The sequence below is a fragment of the Sebastes fasciatus genome, unplaced genomic scaffold (genome assembly GCF_043250625.1).
Source record: "Sebastes fasciatus isolate fSebFas1 unplaced genomic scaffold, fSebFas1.pri Scaffold_34, whole genome shotgun sequence".
Lineage (NCBI taxonomy): Eukaryota > Metazoa > Chordata > Actinopteri > Perciformes > Sebastidae > Sebastes > Sebastes fasciatus.
The window spans coordinates 90,001-110,000 of NW_027428197.1; the positions used below are offsets into that span (position 1 = coordinate 90,001).

Here is a 20,000-nt window from a genome sequence, read left to right on the forward strand (position 1 = left end):
CAGGTAGAGAGACAGAGAGAGAGGTAGAGACAGACAGGTAGAGAGAGAGAGAGAGAGGTAGAGACAGACAGGTAGAGAGAGAGAGAGACACACAGACAGGTAGAGAGAGAGAGAGAGACAGGTAGAGAGACAGAGAAAGACAGATAGAGAGACAGAGAGAGAAACAGGTAGAGACAGAGAGAGAGAGACAGGTAGAGCGAGAGAGACAGACAGACAGGTAGAGAGACAGAGAGACAGGTAGAGAGAGACAGGTAGAGCGAGAGAGACAGACAGACAGGTAGACACAGGTAGAGAGACAGAGAGAGACAGGTAGAGAGACAGACAGTCACAGTGTGTCTCTCTGATGCTTCGTCTCTTCCGTCCTCATGAATACGGTCCAACCTCAGAGGTCAGAGGTCACCTGTGACTCACCTGTTGTTCAGTAAACCTGCAGCCTCTCTGACTCCGACTGCTCCGCTAAGCCCCGCCCCTCCTCCAGGACCAACAGCCAATGCCTGCTCAGGACCGGGACCCAGCAGAACAGGAGAACCAATCAGCTCCACGTAGCCTCCGGCCTCGGCCTGGTCCTGCTCCTGCCCCGGGGCATTGTGGGGGATGTAGTTCCAGTGAGGGAGGAAGACAGGACGATTCAGCCACAGAGGAGAGGGAGACAGGCACTGGAGAGAAAGACAGACAGGTGAGACCACAGACAGGTGAGACCACAGACAGGTGTCCACAGAGACAGACAGGTGAGACAACAGACAGGTGAGACCACAGAGACAGACAGGTGAGACCACAGACAGGTGTCCACAGAGACAGACAGGTGAGACAACAGACAGGTGAGACCACAGAGACAGACAGGTGAGACCACAGACAGGTGTCCACAGAGACAGACAGGTGAGACAACAGACAGGTGAGACCACAGAGACAGACAGGTGAGACCACAGACAGGTAAGTCCACAGAGACAGACAGGTGAGTCCACAGAGAAAGACAGGTGAGACAGACAGGTGAGTCCACAGAGACAGACAGGTGAGACCACAGACAGGTGAGACCTCAGACAGGTGAGACCACAGACAGGTGAGACCACAGACAGGTGAGACAGATAGGTGAGACCTCAGACTGGTGAGACCACAGACAGGTGAGACCTCAGTCAGGTGAAACCTCAGACAGGTGAGACCACAGACAGGTGAGACAGACAGGTGAGACAGACAGGTGAGACCTCAGACAGGTGAGGCCACAGAGACAGACAGGTGAGACCACAGACAGGTGAGACCACAGACAGGTGAGACCTCAGACCGGTGAGACCTCAGACAGGTGAGACCACAGACAGGTGAGACCTCAGACCGGTGAGACCTCAGACAGGTGAGACCACAGACAGGTGAGACCACAGACACAGACAGGTGAGACCACAGACAGGTGAGACCTCAGACAGGTGAGACCTCAGACAGGTGAGACAGACTTCAGGCGTCCCTCAGACTCACCTCACACCTGACGCTGCCGCTGGCGTCCGTCAGCCTCCAGTCTCCGCCCCGCCCCTCTGTCAGACAGCCAATCAGCAGCAGGTTGACCCTCGGCAGAGCCCGGTGACCCGGCAGAGAAAGCTCCGCCTCCTTGGCCCATGCTCGCTGCTGATTGGTGCTCCAGGACAGGTTACTGACACAGGCTAGGTGCTGCCGGGAGAGCAGCTCCGAGACCGACACCGGCCTGGTGACGGGTCAGGAGAGGTCAGAGGTCAACGCACAACAACGGTAAACATTAAAGAATATATATAATATAAGTGTGTCGTACCTGTAGCTGACAGGTAAGGTGTGTGTGACCGCCATGTTCTCCTGTATCTTCTTCACCACACACACACTCAGCTGATCAGCACACACACCTGGAACACAGACAGACTGATGATGTCACCTGACCTCTGACCCCTGACCTCAGGATGTACGGTAACACAGTGAGAGTGAGACGCCACGGATCATAAACACATCCGTACTGTGTGACGTCATCACAACTCTCTACGAGCCGATTGGCCGACTGACCTGTCGACGAGTCGTCAGCAGCGGGATGGGCGAGGCCAGGGAGGACCGGATCCAGGTGTTCTGTGATGAAGCTGAACATGTCCTCTAACCAGGTGGACTCCTGCAGGAGGACATTAAAGGTCCCGTATCAGCTCACCTTCAGGTTCATATCGTATTCTGTGTTTCTACTAGAACATGTTTACATCCTGTCTGTCTGAATATACCTGTTAATCTACCTGTATTCATCCTGTCTGTCTGAATATACCTGTTAATCTACCTGTATTCATCTTCTGTCTGATTATACCTGTTAATCTACCTGTATTCATCTTCTGTCTGAATCTACCTGTTAATCTACCTGTATTCATCTTCTGTCTGAATATACCTGTTAATCTACCTGTATTCATCCTGTCTGTCTGAATATACCTGTTAATCTACCTGTATTCATCTTCTGTCTGAATCTACCTGTTATCTACCTGTATTCATCTTCTGTCTGAATCTACCTGTTAATCTACCTGTATTCATCTTCTGTCTGAATCTACCTGTTAATCTACCTGTAGTCATCCTGTCTGTCTGAATATACCTGTTAATCTACCTGTATTCATCTTCTGTCTGAATCTACCTGTTAATCTACCTGTATTCATCCTGTCTGTCTGAATATACCTGTTAATCTACCTGTATTCATCTTCTGTCTGAATCTACCTGTTAATCTACCTGTATTCATCTTCTGTCTGAATATACCTGTTAATCTACCTGTATTCATCTTCTGTCTGAATATACCTGTTAATCTACCTGTATTCATCTTCTGTCTGAATCTACCTGTTAATCTACCTGTATTCATTTTCTGTCTGAATCTACCTGTTAATCTACCTGTAGTCATCCTGTCTGTCTGAATATACCTGTTAATCTACCTGTATTCATCTTCTGTCTGAATCTACCTGTTAATCTACCTGTACTCATATTCTGTCTGAATATACCTGTTAATCTACCTGTATTCATCTTCTGTCTGAATATACCTGTTAATCTACCTGTATTCATCTTCTGTCTGATTATACCTGTTAATCTACCTGTATTCATCTTCTGTCTGATTATACCTGTTAATCTACCTGTATTCATCTTCTGTCTGAATCTACCTGTTATCTACCTGTATTCATCTTCTGTCTGAATATACCTGTTAATCTACCTGTATTCATCTTCTGTCTGATTATACCTGTTAATCTACCTGTATTCATCTTCTGTCTGATTATACCTGTTAATCTACCTGTATTCATCTTCTGTCTGAATCTACCTGTTATCTACCTGTATTCATCTTCTGTCTGAATCTACCTGTTAATCTACCTGTATTCATCTTCTGTCTGAATCTACCTGTTAATCTACCTGTAGTCATCCTGTCTGTCTGAATATACCTGTTAATCTACCTGTATTCATCTTCTGTCTGAATCTACCTGTTAATCTACCTGTATTCATCCTGTCTGTCTGAATATACCTGTTAATCTACCTGTATTCATCTTCTGTCTGAATCTACCTGTTAATCTACCTGTATTCATCTTCTGTCTGAATATACCTGTTAATCTACCTGTATTCATCTTCTGTCTGAATCTACCTGTTAATCTACCTGTATTCATCTTCTGTCTGAATCTACCTGTTATCTACCTGTATTCATCTTCTGTCTGAATCTACCTGTTATCTACCTGTATTCATCTTCTGTCTGAATCTACCTGTTAATCTACCTGTATTCATCTTCTGTCTGAATCTACCTGTTAATCTACCTGTAGTCATCCTGTCTGTCTGAATATACCTGTTAATCTACCTGTATTCATCTTCTGTCTGAATCTACCTGTTAATCTACCTGTATTCATCCTGTCTGTCTGAATATACCTGTTAATCTACCTGTATTCATCTTCTGTCTGAATCTACCTGTTAATCTACCTGTATTCATCTTCTGACTGAATATACCTGTTAATCTACCTGTATTCATCTTCTGTCTGAATATACCTGTTAATCTACCTGTATTCATCTTCTGTCTGAATCTACCTGTTAATCTACCTGTATTCATCTTCTGTCTGAATCTACCTGTTAATCTACCTGTAGTCATCCTGTCTGTCTGAATATACCTGTTAATCTATCTGTATTCATCTTCTGTCTGAATCTACCTGTTAATCTACCTGTATTCATCCTGTCTGTCTGAATATACCTGTTAATCTACCTGTATTCATCTTCTGTCTGAATATACCTGTTAATCTACCTGTAGTCATCTTCTGTCTGAATATACCTGTTAATCTACCTGTATTCATCTTCTGTCTGATTATACCTGTTAATCTACCTGTATTCATCTTCTGTCTGATTATACCTGTTAATCTACCTGTATTCATCTTCTGTCTGATTATACCTGTTAATCTACCTGTATTCATCTTCTGTCTGAATCTAACTGTTAATCTACCTGTATTCATCTTCTGTCTGAATATACCTGTTAATCTACCTGTATTCATCTTCTGTCTGAATCTACCTGTTAATCTACCTGTATTCATCTTCTATCTGAATATACCTGTTAATCTACCTATATTCATCTTCTGTCTGAATCTACCTGTTAATCTACCTGTATTCATCCTGTCTGTCTGAATATACCTGTTAATCTACCTGTATTCATCTTCTGTCTGAATCTACCTGTTAATCTACCTGTATTCATCTTCTGTCTGAATATACCTGTTAATCTACCTGTATTCATCTTCTGTCTGAATCTACCTGTTAATCTACCTGTATTCATCTTCTGTCTGAATCTACCTGTTAATCTACCTGTATTCATCTTCTATCTGATTATACCTGTTAATCTACCTGTATTCATCTTCTGTCTGAATCTACCTGTTAATCTACCTGTATTCATCTTCTGTCTGAATATACCTGTTAATCTACCTGTATTCATCTTCTATCTGATTATACCTGTTAATCTACCTGTATTCATCTTCTGTCTGAATCTACCTGTTAATCTACCTGTATTCATCTTCTGTCTGAATATACCTGTTAATCTACCTGTATTCATCTTCTGTCTGAATCTACCTGTTAATCTACCTGTATTCATCTTCTGTCTGAATCTACCTGTTAATCTACCTGTACTCATATTCTGTCTGAATATACCTGTTAATCTACCTGTATTCATCTTCTGTCTGATTATACCTGTATTCATCTTCTGTCTGAATCTACCTGTTAATCTACCTGTATTCATCTTCTGTCTGAATATACCTGTTAATCTACCTGTATTCATCTTCTGTCTGAATCTACCTGTTAATCTACCTGTATTCATCTTCTGTCTGAATCTACCTGTTAATCTACCTGTATTCATCTTCTATCTGATTATACCTGTTAATCTACCTGTATTCATCTTCTGTCTGAATCTACCTGTTAATCTACCTGTATTCATCTTGTCTGAATCTACCTGTTAATCTACCTGTATTCATCTTCTGTCTGAATCTACCTGTTAATCTACCTGTATTCATCTTCTATCTGATTATACCTGTTAATCTACCTGTATTCATTTTCTGTCTGAATCTACCTGTTAATCTACCTGTATTCATCTTCTGTCTGAATATACCTGTTAATCTACCTGTATTCATCTTCTGTCTGAATCTACCTGTTAATCTACCTGTATTCATCTTCTGTCTGAATCTACCTGTTAATCTACCTGTATTCATCTTCTGTCTGAATCTACCTGTTAATCTACCTGTATTCATCTTCTATCTGATTATACCTGTTAATCTACCTGTATTCATTTTCTGTCTGAATCTACCTGTTAATCTACCTGTATTCATCTTCTGTCTGAATATACCTGTTAATCTACCTGTATTCATCTTCTGTCTGAATCTACCTGTTAATCTACCTGTATTCATCTTCTGTCTGAATCTACCTGTTAATCTACCTGTATTCATCTTCTGTCTGAATCTACCTGTTATCTACCTGTATTCATCTTCTGTCTGATTATACCTGTTAATCTACCTGTATTCATCTTCTGTCTGATTATACCTGTTAATCTACCTGTATTCATCTTCTGTCTGAATCTAACTGTTAATCTACCTGTATTCATCTTCTGTCTGAATATACCTGTTAATCTACCTGTATTCATCTTCTGTCTGAATCTACCTGTTAATCTACCTGTATTCATCTTCTATCTGAATATACCTGTTAATCTACCTATATTCATCTTCTGTCTGAATCTACCTGTTAATCTACCTGTATTCATCCTGTCTGTCTGAATATACCTGTTAATCTACCTGTATTCATCTTCTGTCTGAATCTACCTGTTAATCTACCTGTATTCATCTTCTGTCTGAATATACCTGTTAATCTACCTGTATTCATCTTCTGTCTGAATCTACCTGTTAATCTACCTGTATTCATCTTCTGTCTGAATCTACCTGTTAATCTACCTGTATTCATCTTCTATCTGATTATACCTGTTAATCTACCTGTATTCATCTTCTGTCTGAATCTACCTGTTAATCTACCTGTATTCATCTTCTGTCTGAATATACCTGTTAATCTACCTGTATTCATCTTCTATCTGATTATACCTGTTAATCTACCTGTATTCATCTTCTGTCTGAATCTACCTGTTAATCTACCTGTATTCATCTTCTGTCTGAATATACCTGTTAATCTACCTGTATTCATCTTCTGTCTGAATCTACCTGTTAATCTACCTGTATTCATCTTCTGTCTGAATCTACCTGTTAATCTACCTGTACTCATATTCTGTCTGAATATACCTGTTAATCTACCTGTATTCATCTTCTGTCTGATTATACCTGTATTCATCTTCTGTCTGAATCTACCTGTTAATCTACCTGTATTCATCTTCTGACTGAATATACCTGTTAATCTACCTGTATTCATCTTCTGTCTGAATCTACCTGTTAATCTACCTGTATTCATCTTCTGTCTGAATCTACCTGTTAATCTACCTGTATTCATCTTCTATCTGATTATACCTGTTAATCTACCTGTATTCATCTTCTGTCTGAATCTACCTGTTAATCTACCTGTATTCATCTTCTGTCTGAATCTACCTGTTAATCTACCTGTATTCATCTTCTGTCTGAATCTACCTGTTAATCTACCTGTATTCATCTTCTATCTGATTATACCTGTTAATCTACCTGTATTCATTTTCTGTCTGAATCTACCTGTTAATCTACCTGTATTCATCTTCTGTCTGAATATACCTGTTAATCTACCTGTATTCATCTTCTGTCTGAATCTACCTGTTAATCTACCTGTATTCATCTTCTGTCTGAATCTACCTGTTAATCTACCTGTATTCATCTTCTGTCTGAATCTACCTGTTAATCTACCTGTATTCATCTTCTATCTGATTATACCTGTTAATCTACCTGTATTCATTTTCTGTCTGAATCTACCTGTTAATCTACCTGTATTCATCTTCTGTCTGAATATACCTGTTAATCTACCTGTATTCATCTTCTGTCTGAATCTACCTGTTAATCTACCTGTATTCATCTTCTGTCTGAATCTACCTGTTAATCTACCTGTATTCATCTTCTGTCTGAATATACCTGTTAATCTACCTGTATTCATCTTCTGTCTGAATCTACCTGTTAATCTACCTGTACTCATATTCTGTCTGAATATACCTGTTAATCTACCTGTATTCATCTTCTGTCTGATTATACCTGTTAATCTACCTGTATTCATCTTCTGTCTGAATCTACCTGTTAATCTACCTGTATTCATCTTCTGTCTGAATCTACCTGTTAATCTACCTGTATTCATCTTCTGTCTGAATCTACCTGTTAATCTACCTGTATTCATCTTCTATCTGATTATACCTGTTAATCTACCTGTATTCATCTTCTGTCTGAATCTACCTGTTAATCTACCTGTATTCATCTTCTGTCTGAATCTACCTGTTAATCTACCTGTATTCATCTTCTGTCTGATTATACCTGTTAATCTACCTGTATTCATCTTCTATCTGATTATACCTGTTAATCTACCTGTATTCATCTTCTGTCTGAATCTACCTGTTAATCTACCTGTATTCATCTTCTGTCTGAATCTACCTGTTAATCTACCTGTACTCATATTCTGTCTGAATATACCTGTTAATCTACCTGTATTCATCTTCTGTCTGAAACGCTCTGTTTTAGTGCGTTTCATTGCTTGGGTCCATGTTTACTTCCTGTCAGCTGATGTTATTCACATCCACTGCAACAGGAAATCAACTGGGACACATTTAGAATGTTTATGTTTAAAACTGTGTAAGGGTCTAAATATTGTATATTTGTGACATCACAAATGGACAGAAATCCTGACGGCTTGTTTCGAACGCTCAGGTTCTGTGTATTTCTCCGTATATTCAGTGTTTTTATAGTTTAACAGCATTTATATATCACTTAAACCTTTATACTACAAAAGACATGAAAATCTCACTGTTTACGGTATGGGATCTTTAATAAACATTATATATACATTATATATACATTATCAACTACAGGAGGAGTATTATATAGACATGTCATTTATCTATAGTGTCCTTTAACCAGATAGATTCCTATAGGACATATTCATTAATGTATATTTATTGAGTTTATATGTGTTAATAAGTGTTAATAAGAGTTAATAAGTGTTAATAAGTGTTTATAAGTGTTTATAAGTGTTAATAAGTGTTAATAAGTGTTAATAAGTGTTTATAGGAGTTTATAGGAGTTAATAAGTGTTTATAGGAGTTTATAGGAGTTAATAAGTGTTTATAGGAGTTTATAGGAGTTAATAAGTGTTAATAAGTGTTTGTAAGTGTTTATAAGAGTTAATAAGTGTTAATAAGTGTTTATAAGTGTTTATAAGTGTTAATAAGTGTTAATAAGAGTTAATAAGTGTTTATAGGAGTTTATAAGAGTTAATAAGTGTTAATAAGTGTTTATAAGTGTTTATAAGTGTTTATAAGTGTTAATAAGTGTTAATAAGTGTTTATAGGAGTTTATAGGAGTTAATAAGTGTTAATAAGTGTTTATAAGAGTTTATAAGAGTTAATACGTGTTAATAAGTGTTAAGTGTTAATAAGAGTTAATAAGTGTTAATAAGTGTTTATATGTGTTTATAAGTGTTAATAAGAGTTAATAAGAGTTAATAAGTGTTAATAAGTGTTAAGTGTTAATAAGAGTTAATAAGTGTTAATAAGTGTTAAGTGTTAATAAGAGTTAATAAGTGTTAATAAGAGTTAATAAGTGTTAATAAGTGTTTATATGTGTTTATAAGTGTTAATAAGAGTTAATAAGAGTTAATAAGTGTTAATAAGTGTTAATAAGAGTTAATAAGAGTTAATAAGTGTTTATAAGTGTTAATAAGACTTAATAAGAGTTAATAAGAGTTAATAAGTGTTAATAAGTGTTAATAAGAGTTAATAAGTGTTTATATGTGTTTATAAGTGTTAATAAGAGTTAATAAGAGTTAATAAGTGTTAATAAGAGTTAATAAGAGTTAATAAGTGTTTATATGTGTTTATAAGTGTTAATAAGTGTTAATAAGTGTTAATAAGAGTTAATAAGTGTTAATAAGTGTTAATAAGTGTTTATATGTGTTTATAAGTGTTAATAAGTGTTAATAAGAGTTAATAAGTGTTAATAAGTGTTAAGTGTTAATAAGAGTTAATAAGTGTTTATATGTGTTTATAAGTGTTAATAAGAGTTAATAAGAGTTAATAAGAGTTAATAAGTGTTAATAAGTGTTAATAAGTGTTAATAAGAGTTAATAAGTGTTAATAAGTGTTAAGTGTTAATAAGAGTTAATAAGTGTTAATAAGTGTTAATAAGTGTTAATAAGTGTTAATAAGAGTTAATAAGTGTTAATAAGTGTTAATAAGTGTTAATAAGAGTTAATAAGTGTTAATAAGTGTTAATAAGTGTTAATAAGTGTTAATAAGAGTTAATAAGTGTTAATAAGTGTTTATATGTGTTTATAAGTGTTAATAAGAGTTAATAAGAGTTAATAAGTGTTAATAAGTGTTAAGTGTTAATAAGAGTTAATAAGTGTTAATAAGTGTTAATAAGTGTTAAGTGTTATAAGAGTTAATAAGTGTTAATAAGTGTTAATAAGTGTTAAGTGTTAATAAGAGTTAATAAGTGTTAATAAGTGTTAATAAGAGTTAATAAGTGTTAATAAGTGTTTATATGTGTTTATAAGTGTTAATAAGAGTTAATAAGAGTTAATAAGTGTTAATAAGAGTTAATAAGTGTTAATAAGTGTTTATATGTGTTTATAAGTGTTAATAAGTGTTAAGAGTTAATAAGTGTTAATAAGTGTTAATAAGAGTTAATAAGTGTTAATAAGTGTTAATAAGTGTTAAGTGTTAATAAGAGTTAATAAGTGTTTATAAGTGTTAATAAGAGTTAATAAGAGTTAATAAGAGTTAATAAGTGTTTATAAGTGTTAATAAGAGTTAATAAGAGTTAATAAGAGTTAATAAGTGTTAATAAGTGTTAATAAGAGTTAATAAGTGTTTATATGTGTTTATAAGTGTTAATAAGAGTTAATAAGAGTTAATAAGTGTTAATAAGAGTTAATAAGAGTTAATAAGTGTTTATATGTGTTTATAAGTGTTAATAAGTGTTAATAAGAGTTAATAAGTGTTAATAAGTGTTTATATGTGTTTATAAGTGTTAATAAGTGTTAATAAGAGTTAATAAGTGTTAATAAGTGTTAAGTGTTAATAAGAGTTAATAAGTGTTTATATGTGTTTATAAGTGTTAATAAGAGTTAATAAGAGTTAATAAGAGTTAATAAGTGTTAATAAGTGTTAATAAGTGTTAATAAGAGTTAATAAGTGTTAATAAGTGTTAAGTGTTAATAAGAGTTAATAAGTGTTAATAAGTGTTAATAAGTGTTAATAAGTGTTAATAAGAGTTAATAAGTGTTAATAAGTGTTAATAAGAGTTAATAAGTGTTAATAAGTGTTAATAAGTGTTAATAAGTGTTAATAAGTGTTAATAAGTGTTAATAAGTGTTAATAAGAGTTAATAAGTGTTAATAAGTGTTTATATGTGTTTATAAGTGTTAATAAGAGTTAATAAGTGTTAATAAGTGTTAAGTGTTAATAAGAGTTAATAAGTGTTAATAAGTGTTAATAAGTGTTAAGTGTTAATAAGAGTTAATAAGTGTTAATAAGTGTTAATAAGTGTTAAGTGTTAATAAGAGTTAATAAGTGTTAATAAGTGTTAATAAGAGTTAATAAGTGTTAATAAGTGTTTATATGTGTTTATAAGTGTTAATAAGAGTTAATAAGAGTTAATAAGTGTTAATAAGAGTTAATAAGTGTTAATAAGTGTTTATATGTGTTAATAAGTGTTAATAAGTGTTAAGAGTTAATAAGTGTTAATAAGTGTTAATAAGAGTTAATAAGTGTTAATAAGTGTTAATAAGTGTTAAGTGTTAATAAGAGTTAATAAGTGTTTATAAGTGTTAATAAGAGTTAATAAGAGTTAATAAGAGTTAATAAGTGTTTATAAGTGTTAATAAGAGTTAATAAGAGTTAATAAGAGTTAATAAGTGTTTATAAGTGTTAATAAGAGTTAATAAGAGTTAATAAGTGTTAATAAGTGTTAATAAGAGTTAATAAGTGTTTATATGTGTTTATAAGTGTTAATAAGAGTTAATAAGAGTTAATAAGTGTTAATAAGAGTTAATAAGAGTTAATAAGTGTTTATATGTGTTTATAAGTGTTAATAAGTGTTAATAAGAGTTAATAAGTGTTAATAAGTGTTTATATGTGTTTATAAGTGTTAATAAGTGTTAATAAGAGTTAATAAGTGTTAATAAGTGTTAAGTGTTAATAAGAGTTAATAAGTGTTTATATGTGTTTATAAGTGTTAATAAGAGTTAATAAGAGTTAATAAGAGTTAATAAGTGTTAATAAGTGTTAATAAGTGTTAATAAGAGTTAATAAGTGTTAATAAGTGTTAAGTGTTAATAAGAGTTAATAAGTGTTTATATGTGTTTATAAGTGTTAATAAGAGTTAATAAGAGTTAATAAGAGTTAATAAGTGTTTATATGTGTTTATAAGTGTTAATAAGAGTTAATAAGAGTTAATAAGAGTTAATAAGAGTTAATAAGTGTTAATAAGAGTTATAAGTGTTAATAAGTGTTAAGTGTTTATAAGTGTTAATAAGTGTTTATAAGTGTTAATAAGAGTTAATAAGAGTTAATAAGAGTTAATAAGTGTTTATATGTGTTTATAAGTGTTAATAAGAGTTAATAAGAGTTAATAAGAGTTAATAAGTGTTAATAAGAGTTAATAAGTGTTAATAAGTGTTAAGTGTTTATAAGTGTTAATAAGTGTTTATAAGTGTTAATAAGAGTTAATAAGAGTTAATAAGAGTTAATAAGAGTTAATAAGTGTTAATAAGTGTTAAGTGTTTATAAGAGTTAATAAGTGTTAATAAGAGTTAATAAGTGTTAATAAGTGTTAAGTGTTTATAAGAGTTAATAAGTGTTAATAAGAGTTAATAACTGCTCAGCGTGGAGGTGTGGATGGATGATATGTGAGCCGATGTTATCTTCTACCATGACTGAGGGTAGAACAGTGTTAACTCTTCCTTGGTGAGTCTGAGGCCGCTCAGCAGATAAACATCATTACATTTACATATTTTCAGACGGAGTTCAGGATACTGACCGCTGCTGCCCCGCTGGGGTTGAACTGATGCAGGAGCCGCTGCAGGGAGTCCATCTGTCGGCTGCTGATGCTGCTGCTGCTGCTGCTACTAGTGCTGCTGCTGCTGGTCTCTAAAGTCTTGTTGGATATGAACCGTGTTCTTCTTCACATGTTGAACCTCCTCGAGTCCGCAGAAAGACTACAAACGGTTCTTCCGGTTCAGCTACGGTGTCCGGAGAGGCTCAAAGCTCAGGACGCGTTTCTGGCTCCGCGGTTACTATTAATGATGTTAGTGTTATTAATACAGATATATGCAGACTACTGGAGCATGAAACAAGATGTTTAATCTGTTCACCTGGTAATGAATCAGTCATACACTGCTTAATCATTATATATATATAATAATAATAACATCCCCTCCTCCACTAGGTTATACTCTGTTATGTACATCTGTTACTGCCTCTGAACATACAGCACATAGACATGTATATATATTATATATGTATATATATATATATAATGTATAACTGAATAAAGCTGATAGAGTGAATCTATCCTTTTATACTATCTCCATCTTCGTCTCTCTCTGCTGCTGCTGCTGTCTGTGGCCCCTCCTCCACCTCTTCACGGATTGGCTGCTTGATTTGACACACATCAATTCTGACCAATGAGGACGCAGGACTACTACACTCTAGCCCCACCCACCCCCTGCTGGAAAGCGTAGAATTCCCGCCCTGCTGGCGTTGCTGGGCAGGCGGAGCCGTGTAGCAACGAGCCTTGACTGGCGGGCCCAGCGAGCCAATCACAGGACGAGCATTTCACCCGTGTTCCCGCCCTCTGAATAGGGATGACCAACGGAGGCGGGGCCAGGGGGCGGGGCCAGACTCCAGTTCGACCCAGAGTCTGTCTCAGTGAGTCGCTGCTGCAGCTCCACACAACGAGCAGGACCAGGACCAGGACCAGAACCAGCTCCACACAACGAGCAGGACCAGGACCAGGACCAGAACCACACAACGAGCAGGACCAGGACCAGGACCAAAACCAGCTCCACACAACGAGCAGGACCAGGCAGGACCAGAACCAGCTCCACACAACGAGCAGGACCAGGACCAGGACCAGAACCACAACCACAACCTGAACCAGCTCCACACAACGAGCAGGACCAGGACCAGGACCAGGACCAGAACCAGAACCACAACCTGAACCAGCTCCACACAACGACCAGGACCAGGACCAGGACCAGAACCACACAACGAGCAGGACCAGGACCAGGACCAGAACCAGCTCCACACAACGAGCAGGACCAGGACCAGGACCAGAACCAGAACCACAACCTGAACCAGCTCCACACAACGAGCAGGACCAGGACCAGGACCAGAACCAGCTCCACACAACGAGCAGGACCAGGACCAGAACCACGACCTGAACCAGCTCCACACAACGAGCAGGACCAGGACCAGGACCAGAACCAGAACCAGCTCCACACAACGAGCAGGACCAGGACCAGGACCAGAACCAGAACCAGCTCCACACAACGAGCAGGACCAGGACCAGGACCACGACCAGAACCAGACAGAACCAGAACCACGACCAGAACCAGAACCACACTGAACCCAGAACCACCCAGAGACCCCCAACCCAGAGTCTGCTGCAGCCCCCTGACCAGTGAGTACCATCCTCTCTCTCTCTGCTGCTCCAGCACCTGGTCCCGGGTCTGGTCCCGGGTCCGGGTCTGGTCCCGGTCAGAACCCAGCTTTCAGCTCATTGATGCTGAAGCAGAGGAAAATGGCCGCTGTGGGGCACAATGTGGTGCTTTATTGTGTATGTGCGTGTTTGTGTGCGCGCGCTCTGCGGGCTGTTGTTGTAAACACGGAGCGCTCGTTGTGTGTGTGTGTGTGTGTGTGTGTGTGTGTGTGTGTGTGTGTGTGTGTGTGTGTGTGTGTGTGTGTGTGTGTTGTTATGGAGTAGATGATCTCCAGGTGATAGTCTGGTCCCGTTCTGGTCCTCACAGCGCGGAGCTCTCCAGAGTTTAGCCGGAGCCCTGCGGTGTAAATGCGTAGCAGCTGAACCGACACCAGACCTCCGGTACTGACCCGCCAGGCCGGTACTGACCCGCCAGGCCGGTACTGACCCGCCTGGCCGGTACTGACCCGCCAGGCCGGTACTGACCCGCCAGGCCGGTACTGACCCGCCAGGCCGGTACTGACCCGCCAGGCCGGTACTGATCAGATGAATCTGTATTAATCTCTGGAGGAGATTCATGAGTCAAAGCAGCAACATCATCAACAGAGTGAGACCCAGAGAGTATACAGGTTCTATAGAGGTTCTATAGAGGGTCTACAGAGAGTCTATAGAGAGTATACAGGTTCACACACTATAAACACAATACTCTATACTCTATAGACCCTCTAGAGACCCTCTATAGAGGGTCTACAGGTTCACACACTATAAACACAATACTCTATACTCTATAGACCCTCTATAGACCCTCTATAGAGGGTCTATAGAGGGTCTACAGGTTCACACACTGTAAACACAATACTCTATAGGCGCTCTATAGACCCTCTATAGAGCGTCTATAGAGGGTCTATAGAGGGTCTATAGAGGGTCTATAGGTTCACACACTATAAACACACTGTAGATAACAGGGACAGACTGGAAGGTCAACACGCTGCGACTAGCCCGTTCATTATACATGTAGTGTGAGCGCTCTATAGACCCTCTATAGACCCTCTATAGAGGGTCTATAGAGGGGTCTATAGGATGGATAGTGTAAAGTGCGCCAGTGGTTACATGATGGTCAATAGATGAAGTCCACATAATGAACAGAAAGACCCTTACTGGGTTTCTAACGTGTCTGAGCTTTAAAAACCCCCTAAACCCCTAAACCTCCTACCCTGCAGCTAGCCCGTTAGCCTGCTGCTGCTAGCGGAGGGGGATGGGCCCGTTAGCCCTCTGTTAGCTCTGTTAGCTCGTTAGCCTGCAGCTAGCAGAGGGGGGTGGGTTAGCATGCTGCTAGCCGTGTTAGCTCTGTTAGCTCGTTAGCATGCTGCTAGCCGTGTTAGCTCGTTAGCATGCAGCTAGCGGAGGGGGGTGGGTTAGCATGCTGCTAGCCGTGTTAGCTGTGTTAGCTCGTTAGCATGCTGTTAGCCGTGTTAGCTCTGTTAGCTCGTTAGCATGCTGCTAGCCGTGTTAGCTCGTTAGCATGCTGCTAGCGGAGGGGGGTGGGTTAGCATGCTGCTAGCCGTGTTAGCTGTGTTAGCTCGTTAGCATGCTGTTAGCCGTGTTAGCTCTGTTAGCTCGTTAGCATGCTGCTAGCCGTGTTAGCTCGTTAGCATGCAGCTAGCCGTGTTAGCTCTGTTAGCTGTGTTAGCTCGTTAGCATGCTGCTAGCCGTGTTAGCTGTGCAGAGGGCGGGAAACAGATGTTCCATTGTTCTGGAGGAGCTAGTGGAGCTAGCCTGTTAGCACGCTGAGCTAACTGCAGCAGTCCTCCGTTAGTCGCTGCTAGCCGGAGTTCAGTTCACCTCTCCGGCTCGCAGACCTCCAGGAGGAACCGGAGGAACCGGAGGATCCTGCTCCAGCGGCCCGGTCCGGTCCCGGTCCTGGAGGGTCCAGAGCGGGTTCTGTGGGCCTCCTAGTGGGGGAGGGTCTAGCTCCTGAAGGAGAACATGGACCCCACTTTGTTCTCTTTGTTGTTCACCAGCAGCCCGGTGGACCCGCCCGGTACCGGGCCGGTAGACCGGTACCGGACCGGTGGACCGGTGGACCGGTACCGGACCGGTGGACCGGTAGACCGGTACCGGACCGGTGGACCGGTGGTGGACCGGTGGACCGGTACCGGACCGGTGGACCGGTAGACCGGTACCGGACCGGTGGTCCGGTACCGGACCGGTAGACCGGTACCGGGCCGGGCGGTGCAGGAGCTCCCTGTTCACTGTGATGTTTAATAAACACAGTTTAACATTTTACAGGTTAAACAGACTTTATGAACACACAGAGGTTAAAGAGTCATCTATACTCTACTATCGATCTATTGATCTATTGATCAATCACCTGTCTGATCATCTATACTCTACTATCGATCTACTGATCTACTGATCAATCACCTGTCTGATCATCTATACTCTACTATCGATCTATTGATCAATCACCTGTCTGATCATCTATACTCTACTATCGATCTACTGATCTATTGATCTATTGATCAATCACCTGTCTGATCATCTATACTCTACTATCGATCTACTGATCTACTGATCAATCACCTGTCTGATCATCTATACTCTACTATCGATCTATTGATCAATCACCTGTCTGATCATCTATACTCTACTATCGATCTACTGATCTACTGATCTACTGATCAATCACCTCTCTGATCATCTATACTCTACTATTGATCTATTGATCTACTGATCTATTGATCAATCACCTGTCTGATCATCTATACTCTACTATCGATCTACTGATCAATCACCTGTCTGATCATCTATACTCTACTATCGATCTATTGATCTATTGATCTACTGATCAATCACCTCTCTGATCATCTATACTCTACTATCGATCTACTGATCTATTGATCAATCACCTGTCTGATCATCTATACTCTACTACTGATCTATTGATCTACTGATCTATTGATCTACTGATCAATCACCTCTCTGATCATCTATACTCTACTATTGATCTACTGATCAATCACCTCTCTGATCATCTATACTCTACTATTGATCTATTGATCTACTGATCAATCACCTGTCTGATCATCTATACTCTACTATTGATCTATTGATCTACTGATCAATCACCTCTCTGATCATCTATACTCTACTATCGATCTATTGATCTATTGATCTACTGATCAATCACCTCTCTGATCATCTATACTCTACTATTGATCTACTGATCTATTGATCAATCACCTCTGATCATCTATACTCTACTATCGATCTACTGATCAATCACCTCTCTGATCATCTATACTCTACTATCGATCTATTGATCTACTGATCAATCACCTCTCTGATCATCTATACTCTACTATCGATCTATTGATCTACTGATCAATCACCTCTCTGATCATCTATACTCTACTATCGATCTACTGATCTATTGATCAATCACCTGTCTGATCATCTATACTCTACTACTGATCTATTGATCTACTGATCTATTGATCTATTGATCTATTGATCAATCACCTGTCTGATCATCTATACTCTACTATCGATCTATTGATCTACTGATCAATCACCTCTCTGATCATCTATACTCTACTATTGATCTACTGATCAATCACCTCTCTGATCATCTATACTATCGATCTATTGATCTACTGATCAATCACCTCTCTGATCATCTATACTCTACTATTGATCTATTGATCTACTGATCAATCACCTGTCTGATCATCTATACTCTACTATCGATCTATTGATCTACTGATCAATCACCTGTCTGATCATCTATACTCTACTATCGATCTATTGATCTACTGATCAATCACCTCTCTGATCATCTATACTCTACTATCGATCTATTGATCTACTGATCAATCACCTCTCTGATCATCTATACTCTACTATTGATCTATTGATCAATCACCTGTCTGATCATCTATACTCTACTATCGATCTACTGATCTATTGATCAATCACCTCTCTGATCATCTATACTCTACTATTGATCTATTGATCAATCACCTGTCTGATCATCTATACTCTACTATCGATCTACTGATCTATTGATCAATCACCTCTCTGATCATCTATACTCTACTATTGATCTATTGATCTACTGATCAATCACCTGTCTGATCATCTATACTCTACTATCGATCTATTGATCTATTGATCAATCACCTCTCTGATCATCTATACTCTACTATTGATCTATTGATCAATCACCTGTCTGATCATCTATACTCTACTATCGATCTACTGATCTATTGATCTATTGATCAATCACCTGTCTGATCATCTATACTCTACTATCGATCTACTGATCTATTGATCAATCACCTGTCTGATCATCTATACTCTACTATTGATCTATTGATCAATCACCTGTCTGATCATCAATACTCTACTATTGATCTACTGATCTATTGATCAATCACCTGTCTGATCATCTATACTCTACTATTGATCTATTGATCAATCACCTGTCTGATCATCTATACTCTACTATCGATCTACTGATCTATTGATCAATCACCTGTCTGATCATCTATACTCTACTATTGATCTATTGATCAATCACCTCTCTGATCATCTATACTCTACTATTGATCTACTGATCAATCACCTGTCTGATCATCTATACTCTACTATTGATCTATTGATCAATCACCTCTCTGATCATTAATCACGATGTTATTGATCTATTGATCAATCACCTGCATGATCATCAATCACGATGTTATTGATCTATTGATCAGCACTCACCTGTCTGATTATTAATAATGATGTTATTGATTAGCAATCACCTGTCTGATTATTAATAATGATGTTATTGATCATCAATCACCCGTCTGATAATTAATAATGATGTTATTGATCATCAATCACCCGTCTGATAATTAATAATGATGTTATTAATCTATTGATTATCAATCACATGTCTACTAATTGATAAAGAACATGTTTATTAAAGGAAGATTACGCCTGTTTTCTCTCATGTTTCAGACTAAATGATTAATATTGACAATAACTGATCAATAATGAAGGTGATTGGTACGGATCATTTATTGTGTTGTTGTGTTCACTGACAAGAAAATTATCAATAAAATATGAATACTGAAAAAACTGCAAATCAACCAGTTATATCAGAACTAAACCTCGTTCTCATACTCTGTCTCTACCTGTCTGTCTGTCTGTCTGTCTCTCTGTCTGTCTGTCAGGCCGCCAGTATGATGCGTAAAGACGTCAACAAGCCGAAGGGGAAGACGTCGGCGTACGCCTTCTTCGTCCAGACGTGTAGAGAGGAACACCGGAAGAAGCACCCCGAGCAGTCGGTCAACTTCGCCGAGTTCTCCAAGAAATGCTCCGAGAGATGGAAGGTAAGACGGGAAGAGAGACGGACAGACAGGTAGAGAGACGGACAGACAGGTGGACAGACAGACAGACAGACAGGTAGAGAGACAGGTAGAGAGACGGACAGACAGGTAGAGAGACAGACTGACAGACAGAGAGATGGACTGACAGGTAGAGAGATGGACAGACAGACAGAGAGATGGACTGACAGGTAGAGAGACGGACAGACAGGTAGAGAGACAGACTGACAGGTAGACGGTAGGTCTGGGATGATCCACCTATCTCCTGGTTCTATACTATCACCATACCGGGGTAGTATTG

At 38.5% G+C, this 20,000-nt stretch overlaps 2 protein-coding genes across 4 annotated transcripts in view; one reads left to right on the forward strand and one right to left on the reverse strand.

Annotated features, from left to right (window-relative positions):
- Positions 1–13,676, reverse strand: part of ctc1 (CTS telomere maintenance complex component 1) — a 99,028-nt gene extending 85,352 nt beyond the window's left edge. For 2 of the 3 annotated variants that reach the window (XM_074628435.1, XM_074628433.1), the window contains exons 1-5: positions 12,663–13,676; positions 2,011–2,110; positions 1,769–1,856; positions 1,462–1,684; positions 412–656 (exon numbers count right to left, since the gene is read on the reverse strand). In XM_074628435.1, the coding sequence (XP_074484536.1) occupies positions 412–656; positions 1,462–1,684; positions 1,769–1,856; positions 2,011–2,110; positions 12,663–12,716 (710 nt within the window). In that variant the 5' untranslated portion in view covers positions 12,717–13,676. Of the gene's footprint in view, positions 1–411; positions 657–1,461; positions 1,685–1,768; positions 1,857–2,010; positions 2,111–8,108; positions 8,220–12,662 lie in introns of all 3 variants that reach the window. The other variant, XM_074628436.1, reaches the window with a different exon arrangement.
- A 490-nt stretch (positions 13,677–14,166) lies between these two features.
- Positions 14,167–20,000, forward strand: part of hmgb2b (high mobility group box 2b) — a 10,894-nt gene continuing 5,060 nt past the window's right edge. Inside the window, exons 1-2 of the mRNA XM_074628437.1 lie at positions 14,167–14,306; positions 19,547–19,705. Of these exons, the coding sequence (XP_074484538.1) occupies positions 19,556–19,705 (150 nt within the window). The 5' untranslated portion in view covers positions 14,167–14,306; positions 19,547–19,555. The remainder of the gene's footprint in view (positions 14,307–19,546; positions 19,706–20,000) is intronic.